This window comes from Pipistrellus hanaki (genome assembly GCF_964339955.1).
Source record: "Pipistrellus hanaki genome assembly, chromosome: 16".
NCBI classification, from domain to species: Eukaryota; Metazoa; Chordata; class Mammalia; order Chiroptera; family Vespertilionidae; genus Pipistrellus; species Pipistrellus hanaki.
The window spans coordinates 436,991-455,493 of NC_140518.1; the positions used below are offsets into that span (position 1 = coordinate 436,991).

General features: G+C 62.6%; 1 protein-coding gene across 2 annotated transcripts in view; it reads left to right on the top strand.

The window, feature by feature from the left end:
• The window catches only part of CCDC57 (coiled-coil domain containing 57), a 34,110-nt gene that overhangs the window by 13,180 nt on the left and 2,427 nt on the right, over positions 1 to 18,503 (top strand). For both annotated transcript variants that reach the window (XM_084861927.1, XM_084861928.1), the window contains exons 13-18: positions 999 to 1,108; positions 1,939 to 2,103; positions 5,281 to 5,467; positions 12,364 to 12,455; positions 13,380 to 13,475; positions 13,856 to 14,069. In XM_084861927.1, coding sequence (XP_084718053.1) covers positions 999 to 1,108; positions 1,939 to 2,103; positions 5,281 to 5,467; positions 12,364 to 12,455; positions 13,380 to 13,475; positions 13,856 to 14,069 — 864 coding nt within the window. The remainder of the gene's footprint in view (positions 1 to 998; positions 1,109 to 1,938; positions 2,104 to 5,280; positions 5,468 to 12,363; positions 12,456 to 13,379; positions 13,476 to 13,855; positions 14,070 to 18,503) is intronic.

Sequence of the window (18,503 nt, forward strand, 5' to 3'; positions counted from 1 at the left end):
AGTCCGGTCCCAGCAGCGCCCTCTTTCTTCTAAACAGTCACCCCAGCGCAGCCGCCAAGCTCAGGCCCCCATTCCCAGCCCCGGGTCAGCCGCTGTCCCCACACCCCCATTCCCAGCCGCTGTCCCCACCCCCCATTCCCAGCTCCTGTCCCCACACCCCATTCCCAGCTCCTGTCCCCTCACCCCCATTCCAGCTCCTGTCCTCACCCCCATTCCCAGCTCCTGTCCCCACACCTCCATTCCCAGCTCCTGTCCCCACACCCCCATTCCTAGCCGCTGTCCCCACCCCCCATTCCTAGCCGCTGTCCCCACCCCCATTCCCAGCTCCTGTCCCCTCACCCCCATTCCCAGCTCCTGTCCCCACACCCCCATTCCCAGCTCCTGTCCCCTCACCCCCATTCCCAGCTCTTGTCCCCTCACCCCATTCCCAGCTCCTGTCCCCTCATCCCCATTCCCAGCTCCTGTCCCCTCACCCCCATTCCCAGCTCCTGTGCCCACCCCCATTCCCAGCCGCTGTCCCCTCACCCCCATTCCCAGCTCCTGTCCCCACCCCCATTCCCAGCTCCTGTCCCCTCACCCCCATTCCCAGCCGCTGTCCCCTCACCCCCATTCCCAGCTCCTGTCCCCTCACCCCCATTCCCAGCTCCTGTCCCCACCCCCATTTCAGCTTCTGTCCCCACACCCCCATTCCCAGCTCCTGTCCTCACTCCCATTCCTAGCTGCTGTCCCCTGGCCCCCATTCCCAGCCGCTGTCCCCTCACCCCCATTCCCAGCCGCTGTTCCCTCACCCCCATTCCCAGCCGCTGTCCCCTCGCCCGTGGAGTCCGAGTCCGTGCCCCTCCGCAGCCCTCGCAGCAGGCGCCTCGCTCTTCCCTTTCTCTCTCCGCGGGCCCTCCAGTCACTCTTCCTCCCGTCCGTTGAGGGGGCAGGAGAGGCAGTGGAGACAGAGCTGCGCCCGCTCTGGACGACTTTCTGACGGACAGAGCCTCTCTCTGCAGGAGGAGCCCTGGCGGCTGATGGTGCGTCCCTGGGGCTGGGGCTGGCGCTCAGGCGGCTGGGAGACAGGGCGCGTCTGCTGAGCTTCCTGGTGGCCCGGCTCCGAGAAAAGGTACCGCCTGACCTGCTGTGCCAGCGTGTCTCTGACAGGCGGGGTGCTCCCGGTGGGCAGCGTGGGGAATCCGATTGAAAATACATTTCATTTCCTGTGCGTGGGACACAGCTCTGTAAGCACATGTGGGCAAGGGGGTCACATCTGCGATGCTTCCCGGGCCCCCCCACGTGGAGTCTCAGGCGCACACACACACACACACACACACGCACACGCTACACCCCATGCAAGGTCGCGGTTGGGCTCTCACTTTGTCCTGGAACCACAGATGATTTGCTCAGCTTGGGACATGTTCACCTGGGCGTGGTTTTGTTTATTTTTGTTTATTTTAAAAATATATTTTATTGATTTTTTACAGAAGGAAGGGAGAGGGATAGAGTGCTAGAAACATTGATGAGAGAGAAACATCGATCAGCTGCCTCCTGCACATTCCCCACTGGGAATGTGCCCGCAACCAAGGCACATGCCCTTGACTGGAATCGAACCCGGGACCCTTGAGTCCACAGGCCGACGCTCCATCCACTGAGCCAACCCGGTTTCGGCGGTTTTGTTTATTTTTTAATGAATGGTGTCTGTGTATCCAGTGCTCCCCTTGGTTAGTGCGTGTGTGACCCATTTGAGGAGCATGGCACTTGCCAGGAATCCCTGACAGGGTCGCTGCACTTGACCCTCTGAGGCTAGAACGGGCCTCGCTCTGTGCTGGTTTTTACCCTCTGCCTGCTGCTCCGGGCCGCTCCTCCGCCTGCCCCTCCCCTCGCGTCGCTCCCAGCCGCCCCCTCGCTCGCTCCCGCGGCCTCCTGACGGCCTCCTGACGGCCTCGCGACGCCCAGGTGCTGCGGGAGCCCCTGCAGGGGGACGCGGTCTGGCAGGAGCTGGCTCACGAGGTGGACCAAGTGCACCTGGAGGTGCGGGAGCTGCAGAAGCAGGTGTCTGAGCTAGAGAAGCATCTCGCCGCGGCGCCCACGGCTCCGGACTGCGTCGCCCTCGGGAGACAGGTGAGCGCCCACCCACGATCTGCACCTGTGGCTGCCGTCCCGCCCTGTGGTCCCAGCCAGGGCTCCGCGCCACAGAGCCTCCGCAGGGGCCCCTCCCGGAAGTCCTCTGCTGGCCCTGAGACCTGTCCCTGCCGTGGCCTGTCGTCAGCCGAGTGAGCCGTGCTGGGAGCGGGCGCCAGCGCTCGGCAGGAGGAGTGCAGGCTCGGAAGGCGTGCCCGCTGACTTCCCCAGCAGCTTCCAGAAGGGAAGGCCCTCCAAGCTACAGGTGCCAGGAACTGCGGGGACTGAGAGGCCTGGTCGGGGAGGAGAGACCGATCCCTGGAGTTCTCCCCCTAGAGCGACCCCATGAGGGGTGCCTGTGGGAGATGTGGAGGGGAGTGGGCCCTGACCTCTGTACCCTCAGGTTCGACGCATCCCGCAGCCCTAAGGCTAGTCCCCTGCTGCCCACTCAACTGCTTGCCCTGCAGTTCCTGTCACTGATCCCCTTGTCGGAGCGAAGGGAGACACTGCAGATAGCAGGACCTACAAGCAAGGGGGTGGCCTCGTCCCGGCCTGCGTCCCCTCCTCTCAGTCCCAGCGTCTTGTGACCTTGGGGAGGTCACTTCCTGGATGAGAAATTTGAGGCACAAAAAGCCTAAGTGGCCAGTCCCTCTGCCCAAACCAGGCCACCCAGGTTCCCACCACAGCTGCCCGCTGTGTGTGTCTGTGGCGGGGAGGCAGCGCAGATCGGGGGAGAAGGCCTAGGGAGAGGATGCCCGGGCGGCTGGGACAGAGGAGAGCAGGGCACACGGAGCCCTGCAGACCTGCGCCCGCTCTGCTGCGAGGGCCCAGGGTGGGTGGCGCCTTCCAGTGTGAGAGATGACGGCGCGGGAACCCACAGGGCCGCTGACCAACCCGCAGGCAGTGCTGGCGCCGTCAGTCCGTCAGGGACACAGGATGGAGAAGAGGCGCCCCCGAGAGACGGGCAGAGGTGGAGAGGAGCAGCAGGCTCTGTGCCGGGAGTCAGCTTGGCTGCCCGCCCACAGGCCACAGGCAGGAAGGCGGCTGCTGGCCGTAGTGTCTGCACCTCACACCCCTCGTGACAAAGGGAAGTGCTGGTCCGAGCGGCCTCGCCTGCGGACACCACTCCCCGAAGACCCCGTCGCCGTGGCCGGGACGGACGATGTCGGGGGCTCTGGACTGGCCGCACCAAGGACACCGTGCCGGGATCGGCCGAGAGCGGACAGGCGGCCACGCCGTCCGGGGGCCGGGGGCCCGGCAGGAGGAAGGGAGCGTGTGGACAGTGCATTCGCTCTGAGTCCGCTCCCCGGGAACTGGCTCTGATGACTGGTGAAGAGAACGTCCTGGTTTCCAGGAAGTAAAACGGTGGCTGGCCTAAAGGGCGAGTGTCCCAGCCCTCCCTGCGTCTGCAGGAGACAAGCACCTCACCTCCCGCCTCTCACCCGCTGCCTGCTGCTGGCTCCGCCCTGTCCTGACAACCCGGAAACCAGGCAGCACCCGAGGGAGGCACAGGTCCACTGGGGGGCAGTGTCCGCTGTCCAACCAGCGCTGACTCTGCTGCAGCTGGGGCCTGCAGGCGGTGGAATCTGCAGCGGGTCCAGGTCCTCTGCACTGGATGGGCCTCACTCAGCCCGGCCTCGGCCTCCAGCGTTCTCCTCCTCGGAGCTCTCGCTGCTTCCCTCGGGCTGGAGCATCGTGGGAACAGCTCAGCTGCTTCCCGGCTGCCTTAGGGGCCTGAGGCTGGCAGCGTGGGCCACGTGTTCACAAGTTCCCGAGGGGTCTGGTCATTGTTAGATGGGTCACTATTGTGGGGAGACGCCTTAGAGTCATCTCCGTAAAGTATCTCCAGAAGCCGAGCCTACGCCCAGGGTCCCTGCTGCCCGGCCTCACGCGCAGCCCCAGGGCCTAGAGCGCTGGCCGGCCGCCCAGACCGCTGGCGCTGAGGGCCCAGGGTGTCTTCTCTGACGGCCCCGATGCTCTGAGGTCTGGGGATCGGTTTGGGCTGCTCTCTCCTCACTTAAGTAACACAACCGCAGAGCTCGCACCCCCGACCGGCCGCCCAGCCCTGCTGAAGGCTGCGACACTCGGTCAGGCTGGGCCAGCCCTGTGGGGCCTGTGCGTGGAGCCGCGCTCCAGCTTCCCGGACCCCGTGCGTGTCCTGGGTCCTGAGAGACCAGAGCCGGCACCCTGGGGAGACGGGCCAGGGTCCGGGGCTTGGGGCCATGGGCCTCTGCCCTTGTAGCCTGGGGCACAGGCCAGGCACCGTGGGCAGTCACTGCGGCTCCCAGCACCGAGGGCACGGGGCCTGCCAGCCTGGAAGGCACACCAGGAAAAGGAGCAGGACAGGGCGTGCTGGCCTCTGCCTGGGACGCGGAGCAGTTCCTTGTGTCCACGCCAGATCGTGTGGCCGGGACAGGCACTGGCTTTTCATGGGTGTCAGAAGCACCAGCCAAGTAGGCCACCTGTTTCCCTCGGGCCCTGGACACCACGGCCTCTCGGGCCGCCCCCCCGCCGCCCCTGAAGCAGAGGCTGCTCCCCCCTACTTTGCAGACCCCCCTGGGGGCCCCTGTCTGTGCAGGAACCTGTGATGGTCAGGTGGGGAGATGGGCATCATGGGGTTAGGACTTGGGGCTCAGATCTGGAGTGTGTCTCTTCCCCCCTCCGCCCCGCCCCTCGCCCCCGTGGCCTCTGCTTTCTCTCTGCACTGTTGTTGAGAGGAGCCTGAGGGCGGGTGGAGCCTGGGGCTGAGCCTGGAGCCAGGGCAGCCGGGAGGGCGGGGCGGGGCAGGGCCGGAGAGGGGCGGCCACTGGTCCAGCTGAGGGCAAAGCGCAGGGTGGGCGCCGGCGAAGGAGGTGGGCTGTGCAGGCACTACTGGGCCCTCCAGCCCTTGTAGGCCAGGTGGGCAGCAGGCACCCAGGCTGTGGCCATGGGCCCACATGGGCACGTCACAGGCGCAGCCTCAGGGTCCTGGGGCATCCTGGAAGTGCAGGTGGGTGCCGGCTGGCTCCTCTTTGTCCTCACCTGGAGGGCCTCTCTCTGACACACTGAACAGGTGCCCCAGGACCTCTCTTTGGAATGCATCCGTCCCCAGGGAAGTCTGTTCAAGACAGGTGACGCAGCCACACACCCCCCCCCCCTTTCCTTGTGGGCTCTCTGCTATGTGGGTCTCATTCACAGGGCCCGGCAGCTGGAGTGCCCGCAGGGACCGAGGGCCCAGGATCGCAGCCCCCACAGGCCCTGTCTGTGCAGCGGCTCCAGAGGAAACTGAAGGAGGCGGCCCGGGTGGTCCTCCGTCTGCGGCGGGAGAAGGAGCAGCTGCTGGAGCTGGGGAACAGGCTGCGTGCCCAGCTGGGCCAGCCCGAAGGTGAGCCAGGGCGGAGGGGCACAGAAATGCTCTGGGCCTGGGAGGCCAGGCGCGGGGCAGGGAGGGAGAGCAGAGTCCGTGTCCGTATGTGAGAAGACACCGCTGGTCCTTGGAGCTGCTGCGCTTTGTGCAGCCTGGTGAGCATCAGAGGTGCCCATTCACCTCCCATCCATCCATCATCCACCCACCGACCCATTCATCCATTTATCTATCCATCCATCCACCTACCCATCCCCTCATCCATCCATCCATCCACTAATCCATCTATATGCTCGTCCACCTACCCATTCACCATCCATCCACCCTCCATCATCTATCTAGTTCACCCTCCATCATCCATCTACCCTCATCTATCATCCATCCATCCACCCTCCATCATCCATCCACCCTCATCTATCATCCATCCAACCTCCATCCATCCACTCACCCATCCACCATCCATCACCCATCATCCATCCATCATCCAACCACCCATCCATTCATCCACCATCCATCATCCATCCACCCATCATCCAACCACCCATCCAACCACCCATCCATCATCACACATCCATCCACCCTCCTCCACCCATCCATCCACCCATCATCCAACCATCCATTCATTCACCCATCATCCAACCACCCATCCATCCATCCATCCATCCACCCTCATCTATCATCCATCCATCCACCCTCCATCATCCATCCACCCTCATCTATCATCCATCCAACCTCCATCCAACCACCATCCATCACCCATCATCCAACCATCCATCCACCATCATCCAACCACCCATCCATTCATCCATCATCCATCCACCCATCATCCAACCACCCATCCAACCACCCATCCATCCACCCTCATCTATCCATCCACCATCCACACATCCATCCGTCATCCATCCACCCATCCACTCAACCATTTATCTATCTACCCACCCATCTATCTGCCCATCCACCTATCATCCATCCACCATCCATCCACCCATCTACCCATCCACCCATCTACCCACCCACCCATCTACCCACCCACCCATCCACCTATCCACCTATCCATCCATCCATCCACCCATCACCCACCTTCCTGTTAGGCAGGGAAATTTCCCCCTACCCTTTAACTTCTGAATGGTTTAAGAATTAAATTGATAGCAAGACAGATTAACTAAGACAAAGAAGCCAGCAATTTGTGGGGAATGGGCAAGACAAAGAAACAGGCTGAGTGAGGAACCTCAGGTTTGCTCAGCAGCCCTGGGGCGTGTCCCTCTCTGTGATCAGGAGGCTCAGTCCTTTCTGCACTTTCACTCTAGTTCCACGTGTGAGGAGCAGCATGTGGGTAAACCACAACTTCCTCACAGACAATTAATGTCAAGAGCTGGAGCCTGGTACATTATCACTTTGGCTGAGGGAAATTTCCTCTTTAAAGTCACCTGTTTTTGATGAAGGTGATGTTAGTAGCACTAGTTTGTTCATACAGGAAGGCTCATCTTATTGAACTTGCCTGGTGGTTCATAGCAGAGCGAGAGCAGCGACCGGCTCGCCGGGGCCTAGTTGCTGGGACTCGGTGGGGGGCGAGCCCAGCCAGGACTGAGCCTCGGCAGTCCTGCTGTCCCGTCCATCCGTCCATCCATCCTCATCTATCCATCTGGACGGGGGCGAGTCTGTTCCCGGGCCCCGGACGGCTGAGCTGAGGCTCCTGCTCCTGCTGGGAGCGCCTCCCTCACGCCCCCGAGGGGAGCTGGGCGCTGCAGGCAGGGCACCTGGGCCCCGGCTCCCAGGCGGCAGCCTTCCCCCCTGCTTACAGCCGCCAGTCACGGCTGCGCTCCGTGTTCTCGTGCGCGTCCTCTCGCCCTGGGCCTGCTGCCTGGAAGGGCATGCTCACCACGCTTCCCACCTCGGAGCCCTCGGTGGGGAGAGGGGACCAGTGCTTCACCTGTGTCCACAGAGTGTGGGTTCACCAAGTTCTAAGTCCTAGGAAGCTCAGAGAAAAAGGTTTCCTTAATTATGGGAAAACAAAACGTTTTTAAATCAGCGGCGTCTCAAACAAAAACATTATAAAAACATCATCTTCGAGGGTCCAAGCAGCCCCACACGGTCGTCCTGTGGGTCCCGCCCGCCTTCGGCTCCGGGGCTCCCTCTGAGGGAGCCTTCCTGCCCCGCTGCAGCCGTCCGGACTGAGCGCTCGGGGCGGGGCGCCCGCAGGAAGTGAGCTTCGTTCTGAGGCGTGTGCTGGGGGTGAGCGCGCCAGGCAGAGCCCACTGAAGGATCGCCCAGGATTCTGGACACTGTGTGCACTCCTGCCTGGTGGCTCCTCCCGTCACTTCAGGCATCCAACAGGCTACTCCTTCCCTCTTGTAGAGAGCGCGCACGAGCGCCGTTCGGGGGGGTTGGTTTGCCTTAGCAAGTCTTGTGAAATGTTCCAGGGCCCTCTAGAAGTTTTCAAAGTTTGTTTCAGGTCAAAAAGACTATTTAGAATTTGATATTTGGGAAGTTTTCAAAAATACCCAAAGGTTCCTGAAACACGTGGTCAAACAGGATCACCCGTCACGTGAAACAGGGTTCCGTGACCCGCTGCACATGGGGCTGCCGAGACCTCCCAGGAACCCGGGGCGTCCGGGAGCCAGCAGCCCCGACCCCGAGCACGGAGGAGCCGCTGGTACAGCACCCCCGTGCTTTCCCTCCGGTCAAAGGCAAAGACGCTCTCACCGACTGTTGTCTGAAGCAAACCAGAATCCGAGAACACCTGGTCCTTCGGACAGAACCAGCCTGATCACGTGCGCGGGCGCTGGTGTGCACGTCTTAAAGGAAACACGTGTCCGTCCGGACAGGACCACACGGACGCCTTTCCACCGACCCCTCTCCTCTCCCGCCCCCGCCCGGCCTCCCGCCCGGCCTCCCGCCCGGCTGGGCCTCGCTCCGCGCACATGATGCTCTTCTCCCTCCACTCAGGCCCTGTGGACGGAAACAGGTGGCAGCGCTTCCCGCCCTCCTTCGTAGCTTTAATCACGCTCCGGGCGCTCCTCAGCCCCTCAGCCCTCCCTCCTGGGAAGTAGGCAGTGGTGAGCCGTCTCGCGGTGGCTGCTGTGGACTCACAGGCTAGCAGGTGCCTTTTGTGGTTTCTAGAAATGTGCTTTTTCGTAAACACGCTTCGGCGTGGCCTAGGGAGACCCAGAATGGCTCTACGGAGACCCCCAACGCTGTGGTGCTTGGTAACGAGCAGGCAGACGAGCAAGCCTGTGTCCAGGAGCAGTGCTGTGACGTCCGTTCCCTTTGGAAAGGATCGAGATGTCAGCGTGCGCCTCTTCATTCCCGAGTGAGACTCTCGGGGTGTCTTTACCCAGAGGCTCCGGGAACTGTGTACGTAGGCATCAGACCATGATTGCAAAGAGCTCGCCAGAACCCTCACCCTGTTTGCACTCATCTGCACGTATTTGCTTTTCATCACCGGCTTGGAGTGCCCACAGAAACTCGCGGCCCGGAACCAAGTGGCCGTTCCCGGAGGGAGGGGCCCTCTCCCCGCCACCCCTGGCGCTCGCGTGGGGGGAGGGCTGGCTTTCCCAAGAAATAGTGGGGAGGGGGGTCCATGTTAGAGAAGCTTTGTTTCTGTGGCCTCGAACCTGAGTTTTCAAGTGTCCGTGCCTGTGTGAAGCCCTCTGTCCATCGCACGCAGGTGAGCTGAGGGAGGCCGGGGTTTCCTGTGAGAAACGGGCCTTTCTCGTCTAACAGTTTGGGCAGAAAAAGGAAAAGCAGTTTCAGGTGAAGCCGATAGAGCGTTCCGATTTCATCGTCTCAGCCGTTCGTCCACGCTGTGAGCCTTCTTTCAGGGACAGGGCTGCTCCTGCCTGTGCCCTCCACAGCCACGTGGCCCGCGGCCCCACGCGATAGGCCGGCGGCGGCCGCGGGACACAGCGCTGCCGCTGGTGAGCGCAGCGGGGAACGGACCGCTAGGCCCCTGCTCTGCGTCCAGCCCGACCGAAGCCCCTCTGCACTTTTAAAGGGGACGGGGGGTGGGGCTCTGGAAACTCGGGGGGTTAATTCCACGGACATGAAGCTGCTTTCTTTCCGGTTCATCCTCACCGAGGATGTTTCCAGAGAGCGTGGAAGGGCGGGGAGAGACAGAGAGGAACATCTGTGTGGGAGAGACATGTCGATCGGTTGCCAGGGCCAGGGATTGAGCCTGCAACCGAGGTATATGTCTCTGACCAGACTCGAACCCAGGACCGATGCTCTATCCACTAATCCAAGCCAGCCAGGACTGGAAATAGTTTTCTGCCATACCTCATCCTCCCGTGCGAGTCTCGGAAAATTCTTTTTCTTGGGATATTGTAAAAAATCCACCCCCACGAGCACCTGGGAGACAAGGCCCCCCTCCGCAGCCCAAAGCTGTTCATGGCCCAGGTAGGATCGAATTCTGATCACTCGGAAGTCACGTCTGTTTTAATTAAACCAATGAACTATTTACCAAAGATGATTTTATACCGTGCTAACTTGGAAAAAAGACACACATTGGGTTAATTTCTGATAAATTAAATAGCTCCGTTAAACACCCCCTTTGGAGCATGGTCGCAGGTAAAGCTATACCTACGGCCCACACCTGGCGTGTGCACAGGCTGGCCCCGGGCAACCCAGCCCAGAAGCCGGCAGGTAGAACAGGCCGAGCTCCTGCCCGCAGCCTCTGTTCACCAGTTTGCAGATCGGGTTTGAGGATTTCTCATTCGCCCAATTTCCATCTGTTTCCTCCTCCCCGCCGTGTTTTCCTTTGGGCAGAAGCGGCTCAGGCAGGACTCGATGCTCCTGGTTTCAGGTCTGGCCTGACACGGGCTCACAGGACAGACCGCTGCTCCCAGTTCCCAGGACGGCTGCAGGGGGCGCTCCGGGGGCTGCGCCATCACCCTCTCCACGTCTGTCCAGGAGGCACGGTCTGACCTTTAGCCGGGGCCTCAGGTGCCGTCCTCCCCGAGGGCACAGGCTAACCTCAGGTGTCCTGGGCGCCGAGGCCCACACACCCCGGCAGGAAGGTCCCTGTGGGGCGGGACTGGGCCTTCACCTTTCCAGCTCCTCTCTGGGTTTGGTAGAACCTTCCGGACTAACCAGATGTGCTCCTGTCCTGGGATGTGAGTTTGTGTGCGGGGCTCAGGGTGTGTCTCGGCACCGCTCAGTAGGGCCGCATCTAGGACGGGCCGGGAGCTGGCCGCAGGGGCAGCACAGCCACCCTCAGCAGCCGGCGTGGGTGTTTCCGTTAAACTTATCTCCTGGTCCTTAACGTTTTTCCAAACAGGCCCTCCCTCTCGGGAGCTCGCCGCCCTCCCTCCCCTCGCCTCCTGCCCAGGCGCTTACCTCTGCCTGCGCTCCGAGGGCCCCTTCTGCTCTGGGACTGTTCCTGAGCCCATGCGGCCCCGAGGGCTCACTCGTCTACCTCTAACTTTCTAGTAAACTTTCTCTTCTAATTGGACCAAAAAAAATTATATGAAATATTTCCAAACAGGTTGTAAATAGAGTGGACTGTTTGGGGTCCTTTAACGTTGGGGGATCATTGGAGGGTTTTGTCCCGCCCAACCTGGGGCAGTGCTGATGACAGCCTTTGCCGAAACCCACCTCGTTTCGTAACTATTGTGAACTCTCTGTCAACTGTCTTCCCGCCGGCTTCTTAGTTAACCCGGCTTCTGTGCGAGGCCGAGGAGTCCGTCAGGCTGAGTGGCAGCTGTGGTCAAAGCTGTCGGACACACCTGATGTCCTTATTCGTTTTAAGCCCGTGGATCGACGCTCCTGAGGGCCTCCCTGGGTCAAAGCCGGGTCTCTGGCCGAGGCCCTGAGAGGGCCTTTGAGGACAGAGACGGGAGGGGTGGCTCCGAGCTCGGGTGGGACAGGGAGCGGACAGGGAGCAGCCGAGCCCTGGTCCCAGGCTTCGGTTCTGGGCCTCTCTGAGCCGGGTTCCTGTAGCCTTTTCTAGCGCAGCTCTGACTGCACACTCCAGCTCGGCTGAGCAGCCCTGCTTTGGGGAGCTTTTAGAGTTGCTTCGTGGGATGGAAGGCCCTCATCTCGCCCCTGAAAGGCTGTTGCTTCCATGCGCCGGCGGTGTTCGGTGGGGCCTCGGCTCGGCCCCGCCCTGGCCGGTCCCTGTCTGCGATGAGGCCGCCCGACGCTGGGCACAGGAGGTCAAGGGTCCTTCCAGGCTGCAGCCGGGCAGAGGGCTCGGCAGCGTCCATGTGATGGGACCACGCCCTGCGTGCTCAGGTGGTCAGGCCCAGGCAGGAGCTTCTTCAGGAAAAGGCTTGTCTTTGCCTGGAACCAGCTCTGCCCATTGTTGTTGTGCATCTACCTTAACACCCCCTGGCGTGATGAGGCCCTGAGCACACCTGATCCTGTGAGGCTCCTGCACCCCCAACCTTCCCTCCGACCTCCGGTCCCCTCCCACCTCTGCATGACCCTCCCCGCCCGCCCCATCCCAGTGCACAGAAGCTGCTGTTTTGGAGCTCTTGCTGCCAGTTTGGTTCCAGTAAACTCCTACCCATTCTCTTCTCCGTCAATGGAATGGCTGCCCTGAACCCCACAGCACACCCACCCGCCACCCACCACCGAGGAGCCCAGTCCATCCCACCTTCAGCAGGTCCTGTCCCCCAGCCCCCAGTCTGGCCAAACTCCCAGGCCCTCTGAGCTGCTCCTGGCGTCCATCCCTGTCGGGAGCCGTTCGCGGCCTCTTCTGGGTGCCTTGCCAGGGCGGCTACTGCCGCCATCACCTCTGCTCCTGTGAGGAGGCGTCTGTGTGTCTGTCCCTGGGCTGTGGAGCCACGGGAACGTGGCGGCTTGTGCACAGCTCACAGCCGTGCACCCCGAGCTTGCGGTGAAAGAAGGGTTGGGTTTGAAGGGGACGTGTGTGTATCCACATGAGACGGACCAACCCTTTCTCATCTGGTTTCCAGGGAGACCGTGTCACCCCTGCCCCAGCCCCGAGGCCCGGAAGCGCCCTGGCCCAGGCCCGCCTCTGGGGCAGCTGCAGCCCGTCACCGCACAGGTACCTCCTTCACTGAGCATGCCCAGCAGCTCATACTGATGGCCTAAGCGTCACGTTTCCATCACAAACGTCGGAATACGGCAATCTCTTCCCTAACAACACAATCTTAAAGCCTTCAGCACTGAGACACTCACCCATAACACTTCACTGTTCCCTCCTGTTTATGAAAATTATAGAGTCGATCATGCATACGTTCTATAGCTTTACCTGCACACCCCACACTGAGGATGGAGCCTGCAACTGGGCACGTGCCTGACGGGGAATCGAGCCGTGACCCCCTGGTTCACAGGCCCATGTCCCACCTCTGAGCCATGTGGCGGGTGGTTTCTGCCGCACCACGGAGTGCTGACAGTTCTGGTCCGCCTGACCCGTGGACGCTTTGCAGATACTTGCCCCCCGTGTGTAGCTGCTCTTTCCAGGTTTTTTTTTTTTTTTTTTTTTTTTTAATATATATTTTATTGATTTTTTACAGAGAGGAACGGAGAGAGATAGAGAGCTAGAAACGTCGATGAGAGAGAAACATCGACCAGCTGCCTCTTGCACACCCCCTACTGGGGATGTGCCCGCAACCAAGGTACATGCCCCTGACCGGAATTGAACCTGGGATCTTCCAGTCCGCAGACTGATGCTCTACCACTGAGCCAAACCGGTTTCGGCTCCAGTTTCTTTTAAATGGATTCGAATTGGAGGGAGCAGGCGGCAGGCGACAAGATTTCAAGTTGGCTCGCTGCTGGGGGGCATGAGGTGGGCTGAGCGCTAAGCGGGCGCAGGAGGGAGCAGAGCTGCGGGGTGGGGGGCGGGTCTATCCGGCTGTGGGCACCGCGGGCCTCCCTTCTGGCTGACGCCACGCTGGTCAGTCCCTCCCTCCCGCCCGCCCTTCTTCCTGGCGTCGCGGGAGCCCCTTTCACGTGCGTTTCTGTGCAGGACGCCAGGAGCCCGCAGCAGGAGCCTTCATCCAAATGCTCGGGCGAGAGCCAGCCCCGGGGGGCGCCGCCCGGTCGCAGACAGGGTGCCCGCCAGGTACGTGGGACTGGGGGGTGCGCGTCTCGGGCGCAGCGCTTGCTGTCACCGGCGGGCAGTCCTCGTGGTGCGGGTCCTCGTTGGGAGGTTGGAGAGCGTGTCCAGCCAGAGCCCGGGGCGGTGGGGGGCTGGACCCCGGGCCCACAGCGGCCCTGCCTGTTCATACCCCTGGAGTGGGGTCCCACAGGTGCCTTCCCTCCAGACCACCGACCAGAGGCATCTGCCAGGCCATCCCCGCACCCAGTGCACAGAGGGCCTCCCAGGCTCCCTCCTGGCCCTCCAGTCTCCCCACAGGCCGCCCGCGAAGGCGGACAGGGAGCCCCTGTCTCCGCCGGGCTGGAGGGGGCCTCAAGGACGAGCCTTCGTTCTTTCCTCTGCAGAAGCAGCACAGACTCCCTGCAGCGGCCTGCCTGCCGGCTCAGCAGAAAGAGAACCGGTCCCCACGGCCACAGGCTCGGGGAGCCTGCCCGGACGCCGGGCACCACAGCCAGGGGTCCTCCTCGCTCGCCAGCAGCTCCCTCCGGGACACGTGGAAGGTGCTCGAACTGGGATCCAGCCCGTCTGGCCTCACCTCCCAGGATGACGCGGTGCCAGGTGGGTGAGAGCACTGCGGGCACCGCCGTGGGCTGGGGGGCACGTGTGGCCACGCCTGTGACATGCCTGTCCAGGCCCCGCACTTGGCTCAGGTACCTGTGTGCCCAGGGTCCCTCCTCAGCTTTGGTGCTGAGCAGCCCCTTTCGGTCCGGGAGGAGCTGGTGCGGTGGACAGGCAGGCCCTGGGGCGAGCAGCCTCTCGGCCCGCCCAGCCCCGCCCAGAGCCCCCTTCAGCCCCTCTGTCCCCCTCTGCCCCCCCAGCCTGAAGGCCGATGGGTCTCCCTCTGGAGCCGCAGGCAGGGCCCGTGTCCGGCCCTCGCCCAGGCCAGGCTGGACCCAGTGTTTACAGTCACAGGGTCGGATTTGAAAAATACAAACTCCCAAGACAATTCTCTTCTGACCTCAAGAGAATCAGGCTGGAAAGATATTCTTAAGCCACAAAGCCAGGCCGCCAAGCGGGTCAGACCACCTGGGACGGCACCTCCCTCCCCGCCCCTCACCCGACCTTCCGACCCTGCTCTGACCTCTGGCACCTGCTCCTCAGGCAGCCCTGCCAGGAGCACCGGAGGCTGTGCCTGGCGAGGCATGGGGGCCGGTGGTCAGAGCAGAGGGGCGGGGGCTGGGAGTCCCCACGAGCCTCAGGCTCCCTCAGCCGCGGCGCCCACCGCCCACCCTCCTGTCGCAGGCTGTGGCCAAGCCCTCGCGCGGTTGCCGGTCTGATAAGGGAGAGCTGGTGTCTCCTTACTGACCTCCTTCCAGCGCTTAGATCATGCGGGTTTGTGTGTGGCTCATGTGTTGTGCCCTTTGTCAAGGCGACTACGGAGCTGGCGACAGGAGACAGTGCCCGCTCACTGTGTGTTTGAAAGTCAGGCACCAGGAGGGAGCGTCCAGAAGGGAACAGTGCCCAGGCTCTGGGGGGGCCGGAGGGAGACTGGACACCCCTTTGTACAAGTGAGTGCCCCGTGGGGGGTAAAGAGGGGGGACAGCTTGCCGCCTGTGCCGGCTGAGCGCCAGGCACGGTCCGGTCACCTGCAGGGACCTGATCCCGGAGGCCAGAGCCAGCTGACGCCACTGCTCCCTGGCTCCCATTTCCCAGTGGGGACACCGAGGCCCAGGCCCCGAGGGACCGCCCGGCCGAGGAGCACACAGCCAGAGTCCGGGTCACAGTCTCCGTCTGCCCCCGAGTTCCGGAGAGGCGGCCACACGGCAGGGGGTCAGACAGCTGATGGCAGGGCCCGGGGACTTGCTGCCGGGCCAGCCGGCGGCCGCCACCCGGGGGCTCGGTGTCCCAGGGCCGGGAGGTGCCGCCTGCTCCTCCCACGAGCACCAGCTCCTCCCGAGGCGTGAGGGCACAGCTTCCCGAGGGCGCGGTGCTTGTGTTGGCTTCTTCCTTTGAAATGTGGTCTTTTTGCAAATTCCGTCCGTTTCTCCAGGAGTCGGACGCCTCTCCTTTGGGGAGGGTTGCGTCAGGTGTGGAGGTGTGGCTGTGCAGGGCGGCAGTGCAGCCAGGCCTGTGGGCCGCTGTTATCTGAGGACCCAGATAACAAGCACAACAGAGCCTCTTGCCACAGCCCGTGTCTCGGAGCCCACGCCTCTGCACCTCTGCACCGCCTCCCCCCGGGCCCTTTCCCAGCAGTCCTGGCAGTGCCGGGGTCACCCACCCAGGTCACGCAGCCCCCAGACCCTGAGTGCAGCAGGGCAGGGCCCAGCACCCCGCCGTGGGCCTCAGCAGCACCGGGCGGAGTGACTGCCAGCCACGGCCTCGTCCCGCGGCCAGTGGACCACACCGCCCCATGCTGCCCCTGTGGCAGGCGGGTCCGGCACGCCACATCTTCCCACCTCTCCTGCAGGGCCTCCAGGCCGAGGGCGGCCCACACCCCGTTGGCTGGGGAAGCCCCGCAGGGCGGGTGCACCTGCCTCCAGGATGCGGGGCCCAGAGTGGGTGAGGGACTGGCCATGTGCCTGGCCTTTCTGCTGGCCCCACTCCTCGGAGAGCCCCCACGGCCCTCCACTCGCACACGTCCCTTGTCCAGGCTGGGGGCAGTCCAAGGCCATGCACCATGTTCTGGGAGCGCCTGCCGCCGGCACCTCACCGCAGGGCCTGACACGCCAGCCTGACCTGCGCTGCCTGGCCTGGGGCCTGCCGCCTGGAGCTCCTGAGTGCTCCTTGCCCACGCTGCCTGTCACGGATCTTTCGGTCTTTGCCAAACCCACAGGCAGAACAGACTCTGTTGTGTTTGATCACTGGGAACCTTCCCACCGAGTCTGAACGGCCATTGCCTGTTCATAATGAACTTGTTGGTCTCTGCAAGTCGCTGGCTCTGCCAGGAGGCTAGTGCCCGCGCCCCCCACCCCCACCCCCGTCAGCTCCTGGGCCTGCTCTCTCCTGGCTCTGTGCACGACCAGCCCTCACAGCACAGCACAAGGGAGCCAGGCCCTCTGCTGCCCCCTCTCCTCCGTCTTCCTGCTCCCTCAGTCCCTCTTCCCACGGTTCTTGTCACTCATGTGGACACTGCCTCCTTCTGCCCTCATGGCAGTGGAGCCCCCAGTCCCAGTGCACAGGCGGGACACGGGGGGGAAGGGAGGGGATGCTGGGCTGCACCTGTCCCTGGGGTCTGAGTGTGCAAAGCGTGTCCCCCACTCATCAGCCCCACGGCCACAGTGAACACCCGGGCAGAATGGCTCCTGAAATAGCCAGCCTAGCCCAGCCCCTCTGCCTCAGCTGCCTTTCCTGTAGAATGGGGTGTCAGTAAACACAAGGCCCTGGCCGTGGGGTTCAGTGGATAGAGCAGCAGCCTGTGGCCTGACGGTCCAGGTTCCATTCCAGTTGAGGGCACGCACCTCCGTTGTAGGCTTGATCCCTGGCCCTGGGAGGTGTGTGTGCGGGAGGCAACCAAGCAATGAATCTCACCTCGATGTTACCCTCCGTCTTTCCCCCTCCCTTCCCCAGGCGAGGATTAGCAAACGAAGTAAGTAAATCTTGTCCGTTGTAAGCTGTGATTAAGAAGGCCAAAGTGACAGGCACTGATTTTTTCTTTGAGACCCAAAGCGAAGAAATAGCATAAATGGATGGAGCTATAAGGAAGGATTTCACCTGTGCTAAAGGTGGAGGGTGGGGGAGTGTGTGTGCTAGAGGCGTGCAAGTTCAGGATGGACAGCACGTGACAGCAGCGTTCAGTGGGTCTGCAAGGACTGAGCGCCTGGACCTCCAAGACCCTCTGTGCAGAGGCCTGAGAAACCCGCGGCCACCAATGACCTCCCAGGAGCTTTGACACAGACACAGGCGGACCCTGTACTGCCCCCTACAGAAACCACCGGCGTAGAATAGCTGAATTGTTCCTTTCCCTCAAGTTCGTGCAAAACGCTGACCCCTAGGACCTTGGGGCACAACCACTTTAGAAATAGGGTTGCTGAGATGCAGTTCCTTAGGATGAGGACCAGCTGGAGGAGGCCCCACTGGTGTGAGGTGTCCTTATAAAGAAGGTCAGGCAGACACGCAGGGAGGACTCCGTGTCCACGTGAAGGCAAAGGTCGGGGTGCGGGCTCTACAAGCCGAGGAGCCACGGGACCTGGAGCCACGGGAGCTGCGAGGCTGGACCGACTGTGTGGCCTCAGGAGCCACCTGCAGACGCCTTGGTTTCAAAGCTCCAGCTCTGACAGCGGGACAACCAGCATCTGTTGTTTAAGATTCCCCCCCAAAGGAGCTGGAAATCTCGGGGGGTTTTATAGAGAAAGCTTCCTTTTTTTAAATATTGGCAACTAATTAAGAAACCAAACAAAGTGTGGACCAAATGGCAGCTCCGTTTTGTAGCTCCCGGGCCTGGGAGCCAGACCCAGCCAGCCTGGGTGCCTCTGTCAGCGGCCGCAGTCCGGCGCTTCCCCGCCCCGCACAGCGAGGCCGCACCCACTGCCGCGGTGCAGGTTCACCGCGAGGCCCGGCGCCCTCCCATCCGTCCTCCTGGCGCCACCTGGGCTCCGAGGAGAGCACCCCAGGCCTTCACCCAGCCATGCTCTGCACCCCCCGCCGAGCCGGGCCTGCGGCAGGAACACCGCCATCGGCCCCATGAAGCCGGAGGAGCAGTGGTGGTGATGCGGTGGTGAGGCAGAGGAAAGGTGGAGCCTCGCAGGACCCCGCCGAAGGCCGAAGGCAGGCCGCGTCTTCCCTGCACAGAGCAAAGAGCTCCCCTCGGCCTGGGCCTCCCAGCTGCTCCTGGCTCCGCCCACCAGAGGGAGGAGCCGGCCCCGCACACCTGCTGGCGGCCACTTCCAGGGAGGCCCAGGTGCACCAGGGCTCCTTCAGCTTCGAGGCCGCTGGGGGAGGCAGCCCAGCACACGCTGGCCCCTGCCCAGCTGGAGGGTGTTTGCAGAAGGAACAGGAAGAAGAGGGAAAGGGAAGTGAGAACTTCGGAGCTCCATTATGTTAATCAGCTTAACA